General features: G+C 40.6%; 1 protein-coding gene across 1 annotated transcript in view; it reads right to left on the bottom strand.

Moving 5' to 3' along the window:
* Positions 1–237: 237 nt before the first annotated feature.
* Positions 238–13,227, bottom strand: part of LOC141432657 (RNA helicase aquarius-like) — a 30,656-nt gene continuing 17,666 nt past the window's right edge. The window contains exons 7-13 of the mRNA XM_074094357.1: positions 12,050–12,210; positions 9,940–10,207; positions 7,783–7,954; positions 7,250–7,420; positions 3,406–3,603; positions 1,533–1,712; positions 238–534 (exon numbers count right to left, since the gene is read on the bottom strand). Of these exons, the coding sequence (XP_073950458.1) occupies positions 343–534; positions 1,533–1,712; positions 3,406–3,603; positions 7,250–7,420; positions 7,783–7,954; positions 9,940–10,207; positions 12,050–12,210 (1,342 nt within the window). The 3' untranslated portion in view covers positions 238–342. The remainder of the gene's footprint in view (positions 535–1,532; positions 1,713–3,405; positions 3,604–7,249; positions 7,421–7,782; positions 7,955–9,939; positions 10,208–12,049; positions 12,211–13,227) is intronic.

A 13,227-nucleotide genomic window follows, 5' to 3' on the forward strand; every position in this document is an offset into this window, starting at 1 on the left:
TCATTAAAATCACTCATTAATCTTTTGGTACCACGGGCGTAGCCAGTGGGTGCTTGGGGGGTTCAACGTTACGTTAATATTTTATTGACCATATATTTTTTCCTGTACATCCCCCGACCCGGTACTGGAAATTGACTACGTCCGTCGTCCGTGTTTGGTAGGTATAGTGTTGCGCGAAAAATCCAACGGAAGACTAAAAGTGGTGCCTAAAGGAAGGGTTGAAAGAAATACTGCAAATACAAAAATCGCTTCTTTATTACACATGACACTTAAACTTAAACATCAGACACGTACACAGAAATACGGTACTAGGAATCTTGTGTTCACCGGTACTTCGGTCATTTACACTTTGGGTGCATCTTTGGGCGCGTCAGGCTTGGGGTCGGGGTCGTCGACCTCGTTGACGATCTGCGTGGGCTGGAAGTCCTCGTCGTCGGAGTCGGCCCCGCCCGGGTGCGTCGGCACGAAGCCGCGCGGCTCGCGGGACCGCGCCGCCGTCGCCGTGCCCGGCGCCGCCCACTCGCCGCGGGAACTCTGCGATCATAATTATACACGGGTTTAAGAACTTTGCACACTTATGCATTCCACCAGTATGGCACCAACTCGACTTGAACTTACGGTTGAGTAGTCAACTAGGTGATCCACTAGGTCACTAGAGGACAACGTGGTGTCAACGAGTGGGCAATAATAGTTTTCGGTTGAACATGGCGGGTTGCCCGCTAGTCGCAAGCGCATTTACAATCGCAATGACACATATCTTACTACCTATCTACGCTGTCGCACTTAATAGTATCGTTGTGTGTGTAGTGTTGTGAATAAATGTATTTTTTTCTTTCTTTCTTTCATAGTCACCGCGGGGCCGACGTATGGGCAACGTGTGGGAAATGGGGTTGAGTTGACCACGCGTCGTACGTTTTGAAAATTATACCGTAGGAAATACAACATAAGGCTTAAATTTCAATATTTAGTATAAAATGAGTTAAAGTGTATTTATGTGATTAGTCTAGTATCGTGGGGAGACGATCATGACCTGAACCGCACCTCTGCGCTTCGTTAGAAAACGAGTGACTACAGTCAAGTGCAAAAATAAGTATCTATTCGAACCACTCCTTTCTTTCTTAGCATCGGATTTACGAAATTTACAAATAGCCCAGCCGTCAATGATGTGTATTCAAATTTGAGAGTTGGGGGCAACCGGTGGATGCAGGGAGGGAGAGACCTTTGTTCAAGAGTAAGCGTCTTCCGTCTGATGACGAACTTTTTTATTTGAGTTGAGTCCCCTTAAGGTCGTATGCTAGTTGACGCGGTTTGCACGGAGCGGGTGGACGTCTTTTGAAAAATAGTAGGAGCAACGCTCGCGTGCCGTTGCGCGTGCGGCGGATTTTACCTGCACCCGCGCCCGCAGGCGTGCACCCGCGCCAGCTAGCATAGGCCCTAATGGTCAAAGGCACCAGATGCTCGCTTGTATTTGCTTAATTTGCGTTAATTAATTTCATATGAGGTGCTGATAATGACGATGTCAGAGCACTGACCTCGTGGCGGCGGCGATGGTCGCGCACGCGCTCCAGATACATGTCGTAGACGAGGCGCGCCATGTGAGGCATGTCGCGCGCTGCGAGTGCCAGCGCCGGCGGCACGGCCGCGCTCGCGCCGCGCTGCGCTGGGTACGACTCCCCCGGGACCAGCTCCAGCTCCAACGGACGCGCCACCAACTGAAAAACACACGGTTCACTAATAACCAAAACCAAAACTTTTTAAAAATAATTGACTGCAATGACGCGTAATTAACAATGGCTAATGCCATTGCAATGCGAAACAGGAATATTTTTCTGTGTGTTTGGGTATTTCCAATTTAATAAGTTATTTTTGTATATTTAAAGCATTTTTTTCTGATAATGTTTGAGGAAAACACTATACACACGTCGGCCGGAACAGCGGTTTCCAGACTCGGTATCATTAACGGCTTTGCTACCGCAAAGCCTCCCATTTGCTCGTAAGGCAATCTAAGTAAAAGTCTACCTCCCAGCCTTTATAATAATGTAATATTCCTAGCTCAGCTTCATGCAAGCTGATAACTCGAAAAGTGTTGAGATTATTGATGTATTGTTGAGATTGTGGCTCAAAAAAGCTTACATTTCAGTGATAGTAGACCATAGGTACCTAAATTACTAAAACATATGAAAACCACAAAAAACATGTGTACAGTCAAGGGTAAATATATCGACACGGCCAAAGTTGCAAAAATATGTATACACGGCCTTAATGTTAAGTGCATAAAGTCGTGTATACATATTTTTGCAACTTTAGCCGTGTCGATATCTTTGCCCTTGACTGTACTAGTATGTATTATTGATTTTTTCAAACTTACTTATCACTATAGGTAAATAAAACTATACGCTAGCTCGGCCAGTGGCTAACCTCATGTAGTAAGTCTTGTTATAGTAGTTTTTTATATCGTGGCTTCAAATTCAAACCATAAGCTTTGTGTCGTGGGGTTTCTTGACGTGTCCGGGCCACACAAGACGCGGATTCATTGTAATCTTTTATTACCAGTCAGGCCAGAGGCTCTTAAACTGTGCGCACTACAACCCAGTGCGTTAAAAAGACACCTCTGAACACCGCGACGGTCGAATTACATCTTATATTTTCTTTGAGTATAACGTCAGTATGCACTCGTATACATGTTTGGACTGGGGCATTGGATGGAACCTGTAAACTAGTATGTACGTCTCAAACAGTTTGGAAGCCACTGACTTATTCGGTTGGAACATCTAATGGCTTGCGACGAATAAAAAATCGGCAGTGTCATCTAAAGGACGATGATGTAATTTATAAGGCAATGCGAGATCATTCCACCGATGAAGTGTCATTACCATCGCAATCAACTACGTTATTGTCTGTGCATTGTACGATAAAATTATGTTGTCTGATCATGCAAGTCATTATTTTAGGCCGGACTTCAATGAGACTTCAATGATTTAAATTATCAAGTCTCGTTTCGACACAAAAAAGTATTGTATAAAAGTTCATGCTAGTTTGCTGTACCAAACCTTTGGCCTTAAATGAAATGGTGTCAAGTAAGGGAAAGAAAACAAAGTTATTGTTGTTCGGATGTTTCTTAACAGCTGGTAGTACACAAAGGCAGTTTGCATAATGAAGCTATGTGAAGAACAAGTGCGCTTTGAGGGCTTCAGTAACGCTAAAAAAGGAAAATAATATATTAATATTATGTATATTTATCGTCAAATATTGCACGTTGACAATAAATCATGAACATTTATCAATGATTCAATGATTGTCAATATTTCTCTTAATCGTTAACAATGAGCCGGAACACTGTAACTAATACCTAACAACTAACTAGGTCCGTGGTACCTACACATGCGGGTCACGAACGTTGCTTACCTGGTTGAAGGTGGGCTGCAGCTCGAAGCAGTTCCGGAAGAGGTTGGCGCGCGCGAAGATGTAGAGGCCGAGGCGCGCACGCGATGCGGCCACGATCAGCCGCCTGAGGTCCCGCACGTGGCCCACGGCTTTGGTCCGCACGAGGGACACGAGCGCGATGTCGTTCTGTTGGCCCTGGTACTTATCCACCGTAGTCACCTGGGACACGGACACAACGATACATTAGGATACTAATCTTAAGGGCGCATATACATCAGCGCCGCACCGGATCGGCCTCGCCTGGACTAGCCGCCAACCAAACGCAAAGCGACTTAGTACTTATACATCCTAGGAATAAATCAGTGACGGTTTCTCTACGTTGGCACTTTTAGCGCCGCCCCAAACCATTCGCGCGCCTGCCCGGTAAAGTTGCTATACCTTCCGCCGCCTAACTTTGCCTAAAAGTTCATTGCCACGACTAGTACCACAAAAACTATAAAGGTATAATTCCAATATTAATAGGCACTAATAATTGCAATTTCATAGCAATACGTGTGGCAAGGGGGGGGGGTGTCCTAAAAGGGTCAAAACTAGTGTGACGTACTCCCCTAAAAGTACAGCAGACTACTGCCAGAATATTAAATACAAGGAATCGCACTGTGTAAACGCAACGTACTTTCGATGGGCCCAATTTGAAAAAAAAACAAGTACAGCAGACTACTGCCAGAATATTAAATACAAGGAATCGCACTGGTGTAAACGCAACTACGACTTGGCGATATCGCGCTCAAGGCAGCTGATTGACGGTTAGCGGTCAACACAGTCGCGTAATCGGTTCCCTAACATAAGCATCTACTCGTATTTCCATCCCGTCCGATAATAAGAAAGCCTAAAGGCGAGACGTCCGTGAGGTGCCCGCGGCGGGACAACATCGGTCCTCGCAGTCCCCGCCTGATGGCGACCCGAAGCAGTAAGCCAAGCTTGTGCCATGGCGAGGCGATGCCAATTAGTGTGCGTTAGAGCATGGACATTCACACAAAGAACAGCTTGAGTTGAGGTACTGTCATACGCCGAGTTAAGTAATTATAGATTGGGGAACGAAAGACTTCCTTTTCCACAGGCGAAAGCAAAAAGATGCGAATTGTGTAACAACTTATATCGCCATCGGCATGGGGTTTAAAATTTCACACAGGAAAATAGCATCAAATATTACGAAATAAGCCAAGATATACTAAATATCGTATTTCATCATTTCATATTCACATACATATGTTAATTCTATTTACCCATTTTGTATGTATAATACACGCGTTAACTTTAAATGACATCATTCAGAATACAGACAAAACCAGACCCGTGTTACAAAAAGTAATTAATTCGATCTGGAGTGACAAAAAAAATATAACAAAAAATTTAACCGCATTTGCATTACATCGCGAGGCCGTGAAGCCGTGAGTTTGGGATGGTCAGTCCAGCGCAGCAATGTAATAATACAACTTGCACGATTTATCCTGCAGATCTAAACTGGGCTTTAGTTTAGGTGACCGAAGAAAGGGTGGGTGGGGGAAATGTGTGCGCCAGATCACGCGCATGACGGGCCAATGTTCAGTTCGGTGGCTCTTGAAATAAAGTAGACACAATTTATTTCAATTACGTTTTAGACTACCTAACAGTCATGCATGACACTGCTAAATTTTAAGGTGTTTTTTCAACAGTCAATTGGTGATTGCCTAAAGGCGGCTTTAGACTAGCGTTTTTTTTTCTGCTCCTATACGACCGCTTTATGGCAAACGCGCTTACACTCGCGCTAGATTAAACCCTATGAGCATGTACGTACGCGATCATTTCAGCGTGTTCATCGCTCGAAGAAAACTAACGCGCACCTGTACGCGCATACACCGCTTCCAAAAACGAGCTTATACGCGCGCATAAAACGCTGGTCTGAAACCGCCTCAAAATTGGTGTGAAATTGATATTCGTGGTAGACGTAATCATTATTCACTCGTTAAGTCACATGTCACTGTGATGGATACTGTACTGGATGTAATTATTGTAAGAGCCAAGGACGAAACACCAATTCCGAAAATACAAATATTTCGTATAAAAACGCGTCTTGCCTTATAATATAACAGATTTGATAATACGACGAAGACACGGCGGAATACGTTATATATCAAAGAAAACATTCATCTTTATTATCTGATTCGATAGTTATTCCAAATTAGACGAAAATAAATCCCTTCGACCACTTTGGAAACCAAGGATTCGAAACCAGTTGCGGAAGAAAACTTTTTCGGTCTCGTTCGAAACCGGTTGCGAACTAAAACTATTTTGTTCTTATACGAAACCAGTTACGAACGAACACTTTTTGTTCTTGCACGAAACTAGGATCGGTGATCGACTTCTGGTTTTTTACTAAAGCTTATTTTCACAGTAGCGTTTTTTTCCAATCAGAATCGACACAGACACACAGTGTTAACGGAGCTCCGCTAGCGGAGCTCCTACTTTTGTGTAGTTTTGGCTCTTCGGGCCGATGTATAGTTATCATAGCCTAAACCTACCTATATTTCTGTGTCGATTCAAATTGGGAAAAAACGCGATCGTGAAAATAAACTTGTATACTTACTTAGGTACATATTGAAATTTGTGAATGACCAGGTTTTCGAAAAAGAAAAATAATTCTGTTTTCTAAAGTGGTTTCGAACCATTGGTTTCCAAAGTGGCCGAAGGGAAATAAATTGATAACAATACCGAGATTACATAAGAATTATATATTTATTTTATTTAGAAAATACAAAATATCCACAGGACTAAAACTATTATTTATTATTATTGATTTATTACTATTAAATTTAAATAACTAAAACTTTAATTAAAAAAGAGAGGTGGGCCTCTTGGCATGGTGCCCATCACGCAGGCAGCATTCCCGCGTTGAACTGTGATTGAGATTCTTTGCGCGAGAAAGCTGCCGGCGCGAGGGTTGCCTGTTGCCTCCCTTAACCTATTGCCGACTCGACGCCGAAGGCAAAGAAATGATATTGGGCGCCGAGACTGCTATATTTTGTGACCTTGAGGCGTTCCCGGGAGTCTGCCGCCGCTCCCGCACGTTTGGTAGTTGCTGGTAGGTAGGAATTTGTTTATTAACGGACTACTTTTTTGGATAAGCGATTGTTGATGTAAAATACAACTAACAAAGTTAACAATCCTATTTTTTACAATACCGCCGCGGTAATTAAAAAAGTTCTGATGTTACGTTATTATAGTAATACCAGGAAATGCGTAAATTTCGAAAACAATTTGAATTAAAGTCCATTTTAATTAGGTCTAAGGAAAAACAGTTATTATTTTTAGAAATCTAATTAAACCACAAGGTTAAAAATTAATTAGGAGAAACGATATTTGGTAAATTAACGATTTGTGCATGTTGTTTTTTTAATGCGTCATTTAATATGGTCAGTCGTTTAAGACAGCATCTTGCAAATATTACTTTTCCATCTGCTAAAGAGTAGTGATGATGAAATGAATCAGACATGTCCAACAAATGTGGCGGGGCGACGTTCTGGTATCTGTATAACGATGATACTGTGCAATTATTGGTCGTAGGCCGCGATTAAAAGATTGGATCAATCATGAGCGGACGACGGATGTCCGGCCAATTGGCAGCTAATGCGTCAGCCACGTCTAGGTTGCCATTATATTTTAAAAATGACATAATTCTAAATTCAAATGTTTAGTGAAGTGCAAAACTTTCAGTGTGGCCTAAGAAATAGGGTGATGGTTACGTGAGATTGTCAAGCTACCTTTCTGAAGCCTATAAAAGAGACGACTGCAGGCCTTACTTTGCCCACACCTGTAATAGTGTTACCTTATGAGGCCTGCCGATGAGCGGGTTGTCGGCGCAGCGTTTGTCGATGACGTCGCGAATGAGATGCTTCTGTCCGTTGTATGTTGTGAGTATGGAGATGCGCTCCGCCGGCCAGCCGATCAGACGCATGTACATAAACACCGCCACCACGTACTCCGCCTCCGCCAAGTTCTGGGGGAAGTGGGGATAATATAAGTTAAAAAAAAAAGTTGTATTTTGCTGGGCATAAGAAATTTTGGTGACTATTTGACATTGTTGTTCTTATTTATGATTTGGTCAAAAATGTTTCAGAAAGATAATTAATAAATTTCATATCCATCACAGGCCTCTCCTCCTCGCTCTTGGCTCCTTGGAGGACCACAACTGATCCAGCCACAGCTGATGACGATTAAGCGTACTTCGTGGGTCGGATTCACAATGGGAAATACATACTCCTGGCCGTTGTCCTGATATCTTGAGTTGGGTCACGTGACTCAGATCGTCTAAAGCGACATGAAGAGCTAGAGTAAGGGCTAAAGCTAGGTGTTCCCGACCTGATAGAAGTAAGGGCTGGGCTCTGTCTCGCCGGCGCCGTTGAAGTCTTCTACATTCACCAGCTGGAAGTCATACCGCAGCCCGGCGTTGGCTGCGCGGTACTCCGGCAGCCGGGTCACGTGGCCCAGGTCACCCAGGGCGCGGTACCGCCAGCGGTACAGGTTACAGATGCTGGAACACGGAACACCGTTCAAGAAGAACCAAGAAGTTCTCACAGCATGGACGCTTTCATGAATCATCCCAGTGGCATTCCGGTGGCTATTTATGTAGATGAGCGGACTATTTTCTTGTATGACCAGCTTTACCGTGAAAGTCAAAATGAAATGTGCTCCATAGGTATTACTACCTATGTAGATGACACCAGGGAGCTCATAATATTCACATCCGTAAGATGCCGTCATATTTCAAAATAAATGGTCTTTTATTGGGAATCCACATAAAATATTCCTGTATTAATTATAGGCATACTAGATGAGTCCGTATATTAACTATATACTCAAGCCTTCTCCCGAGATTTATGAACGTACATACTATGATATATCAAACACCGCGCGCCGTAACTCTTGTTAAAAATACAGCCTTGAACTAGACAATGTAATCAATCACTAAGTCGATTGTAGGTATAGATCGAACAACGCTTAGCACTGTAGCTAAGAAAGAATAGATCACTATTTTTCATATGTAAATCGTACGTACCTATCTGATCAAAACATCTTGCTAATCTGCGCATCAAGGTTACAGGATACACGTGCAAATATTAACAAACATTTAGATGGTTTGCCTAAATTGTTAAATCAAGTCTGATAGTTGTGGCAAGAAACGTGTCAATATTATGAATGGTGAATACTTCACTTATTTAAGAACGTTTACTGGAGAAAAACGCAAAGTTTAGTTGGTGTTGCTACTCTACAAAAAAATATTGTTTACACTGCCGCTGTTGCAGTGGCCGCAACCTGTAAGTGGGGTCAGTTATCTACCTACCGTATGGTCCAGACATGGCCCCAGACACTCACGTCACACACACACACACACACACACGCACGCACGCACGCACGCACGCACACGCCTGTATCGCCAAATGGGGTAGGCAGAGCACACGAAACGTTACCGCTTCGGAGCCACTTTTAGTAATTTTAGGTTTTAAGTTTGACAAAAACGGTACAATAGTGGCATTTGTTATCCACTCAATTAATTGCATTAATAACAATACAGTATAAATTATACTTGATGTTCAGTTATTTATATTACCTACTTTAATTACAGACGCACTAACAGCATAAACAACGATTATTCTTTATAACTAGAATATTAATTAAAATCGTTATTTATTGAATAACAGGATAACGTTATCCTGGGGAAGGCGCACCATAATCCCATTAATTACACCAAATGTTGTAGATAGGTATGTAAAACACTTCTTAGCCATTCTAATATTCATTGTCGAAGCTGTATTTTCAATCAATCCGTTTAAAAACATTAAATGTCAATCTGTCTCGAAAATAACCCTTCTTCGGGCAGTCGGGTAAAAATAAATAGACCGCCGGTCACCTAAGTAGAAAAACCGATGATCATTCATTACATATGCACAACAGCACTCGTAGTAAAATATGCGTGACCAATAAGCCATCTGTCTATTAAAAAGTAATTGCAATACCTTTTGAGTCTACCCAAGACCATGAGCGAATGAAATCTAAGTGTAGCGTACGTAGGTACAAACCAATAAGCGGATTGCTTAGCAAGGCTACAAGCTTATCTGGACAGGCGGAGGTGTGTGCATAATTTTATTAGTACGGCATGGTTAGTCCCAATTCTTTCACCCACATACGTAATTTGGTAATATGGTACGACGATGCAAGGTGGGTAATATATAATATAAGTTTAAATGGCGTATTAAGCGGGACGCGAGTCGTATTAACCGTAAAAAAATATGAAACAGGCATAAAGTTGCAGGGACCGGCGTAAAATGGCGTATCATGCGGGAAATCGTATTAAGCGAGTTTTACTGTATAAAATATAATTTTGATGATTTGGGATGGAAGTACTTATAGTATCTACCAATAATTGACTAGCTTGTACATTTGAACAGAGTTTAGCATTTTTTATTATATTGTTATCTACTCGGCATGAAAGTTTTTGGCTGCATAAAAAATATTAACCTGGGTCGAGCTCGCCCCTGAGCATCCAATTCAACATAGGGTACTCCAAGGCGCACCATCCTCGTGAACAGACTCTGTTCCATGTTGCAGTACTTTTGGAAGGCCATGTTCTTAACCACTGGTGGCAACTGGTGATGATCTCCTATCATGATCCACCGCTTCAGCCTGGAACGGCCATCCTGAGGGTTTTGCAGCAGGAGGGGGATGAAAGTCTCAATCTCGAGGATCTGAGCAGACTCTTCCATTAAGATGTTGTCGTATTTAAAACCTGGAAAAATGGTTAAATGAAACATAGGCTCAAAGGAAATGTGACATTTTGATTACCGCATTCACATTTCCATGATATACATGGGAATAAACCATTGCTTGCATCATTTTGGGTAATAATTGAAAGTAATACGTGTATTTAAAGATGACTCATCTTTAGAAAAAGCTGTGTTTAAACATAGTTTATTTTATTAGTCATAATGGGGCAGATAGTTGGAGCAAATTGTCCTAAATGTGGACAAACCGGAAAAAAGGTCAAATTTGTCCAAGAGGCTAGTTACAAGCCATGAGCTCTTAGAAAAACCTTTCGAGTTTCGGGGGAAATCGGAAGTATTCGCTAGTAGAAAATGACAATTGTGTTTTTGACTTAGTAGCAATCGATCACGCGAAGAGTGCACACGTTGTGTTTTCATTGATTTATATAGAGCAGTTAAAACCACCACTTACATATTTACTTAGTTTGTATTTTTCGGAAATTGATTTCCATGGCAAGTCAACTTAAACAGGGCATTTCTGTAAATAGCCAATCACGGGAAATTGTTTATAATGTATATAAATATTTTGTAAAGAAGCTGAAAGTTTCAAGAAAAGTATTGATCGTAATATATTTAGGGGCTGTTTCACCATCCATTGATTAGTGTTAACTGACGGTTAAATGTGATGTCTCTCTATTTGTTTTGTTCGAATAGACGAAGACGGCATCACATTTAACTGTCAGTTAACACTAATCAATGGATGGTGAAACAGCCCCTTAAGGTTCAAGACCGAGTTATAGAAGCAACGGGGATTTCGAGAAGTACATTAAATAAAAATATTAAACGAAAGCAGACCAAAAAATTCATTTGATATAAGTATCCAAAATAAGTAGATACAGTATAACAACAGCTCTATATACTTCCAAATAAAAGTAGTGTGTTAGGGCGGGGTGTTCTCAATTTAAATTAACGATGGAAGAATTCGAAAATGCTGATTTTGTTTTATTTCCATCATGACATAAAGTCATATTGTATTAAAATTAGAAAAAAGATAAAGAAGCGTAATATTATTACAGTAAGGTTTATTTTGTACCTACTGATGGTTATTCTTTAGATAACTTTTTACGGTAACTTTGAAAAGTTTTGCAAGTTGATAACAGAACAAAATCGGATATCACGATCGCTTGTCATCGACAATACCCGAAGAATGCTTCTAAAATCCGAAGATTTTTTTAAGAGCTCACAGAGTGTAAGTACTTAGCTTTCTTTCTTTGATAGGAACCTTAACCATCTTGGATTTTATTAATTATTTTTTACATAATTATCAGTATGGGACACTTGACACATAAAGTTGATAAAGTCCCAAACTAAGCAAAGCTTGTACTATGGATACTAGGCAACGGACAATTATATATTATATATGTATGAAGCGGTTTTATAATTAGGTACTAATGCGGTTAAAAACCGAGATATCAGTAAGATACTTATATAGATCCAAAATGGCCATCAAAAATTTAAGATGGCCGACGGAGGAGTTGGCTCCTATCAAAAACTTAGCTTATCTATCTAGTACCTGAAAAAAATTTGGTGCAACATGTCCACTTTATCACATGAAACTGCCTCACTATCGGTGGCATTTGTTTTTTTACATACTTAACTTAATTGGGAGACATGGTGTTCTAACAAATATACTACAAAACTAAATTAAATACTGATTAAAAATTTCTTTATACATAACAAGAGAAGGAGTCAAGGGCAGATGTGTTACGAAGTCAGTCCGCCACACCGAACTCCGTTCACTTATACTCGGGTGGAAACGCAGTCCTATAGTTAGTCTAGAAAAAAAATATATGAAAAAAAGTCCTTACCCATTTGTACAAGCTCTGAACGTTTCAACGCCGCATGGGTACAGGTCATGGCAATAATCTTCGCTTCCTTGACGAGCAGGTACTTGGAACGATCCAGACCTGATCGCAGCAGCTCAAAAGCGCGGAACTCTTCCAGCTCCTCGAAGATGTGGTTGATGTACCTGGAGTATTAGATCACTTTAGAGTGGACCAGGATTCTTAAGCATAACGTATTCAAGTATAGAATGACTATACTGCACTGTAAAAAAATACAAACTTGTTGTACACACCCTCTCCCCCCTCCACCCTATCTGCACTTACTCTCAGGTGAGATAGACGTCAAATGGTTTAATGGTCTGATTAAAAAGCAATAGTAGATTTTTGATATTTCTAAGGCAGGATAGCCAAGTTGTTAGAGATCCTGACTACGAAATTTGAGGTACAGACTCTATGATAAATATTGGCGCTCTGTCTAGGTATTGCTGTCGAGGGTTGCATACAAATTTGTAGGTATTTATTAATATCCAGTGTTAGCAGAGCCCCTCTCCTAAGCAAAATGTACGCAGTGTGGGGTCATTTTAGATGTTTTATTGAAATGGACAGGACGTGAAAAAATATTGAATTGGCCAGGTTTTTTATCCATAGAGAAATAATCGTTATTTGTAAACGTACTTAACCTACTAAGGTTTATTTAGTTATTGAATAGCAATAAATGTTACACGATTCTACCTATTTATCATGTCGCGTAAAGTACATGCCTTTCAACAAGTCAAGAATTAATAACATAATAGATATGCTAACAAGTAATGCAATGAGACAATTTTATTTATCGTACAAATACATGAAATTATACATAGATTGGTAATGCACAAGTCGTGATTGTCCTAAGGCTACCTGCAGTTGGATGCTGTTATGCAATAGTGTGTTAACTCACATTAATTGACAAGATTTCATATTTCTAAGACTATAATTTGATTCGTTCTCTGTATTCTGTTTGGAAAGAGAAAAACGCTGATATTTTTAAAATTTCACTACAACTATTAATTAATTTATTACAATTTTTTTAAGATGTGCTTATTCTAAAAGGGCATAACTCCAAAACTACCACACAATAGATCCATTACTTTTGTCTAGTCTCTTAAAAAAAAGATCACGTAAATCTGACGTAGACGTTGCATAGAGACGTTGTCAAAATGATG

This window comes from Choristoneura fumiferana, chromosome 11, assembly GCF_025370935.1.
Source record: "Choristoneura fumiferana chromosome 11, NRCan_CFum_1, whole genome shotgun sequence".
Taxonomy (NCBI): domain Eukaryota; kingdom Metazoa; phylum Arthropoda; class Insecta; order Lepidoptera; family Tortricidae; genus Choristoneura; species Choristoneura fumiferana.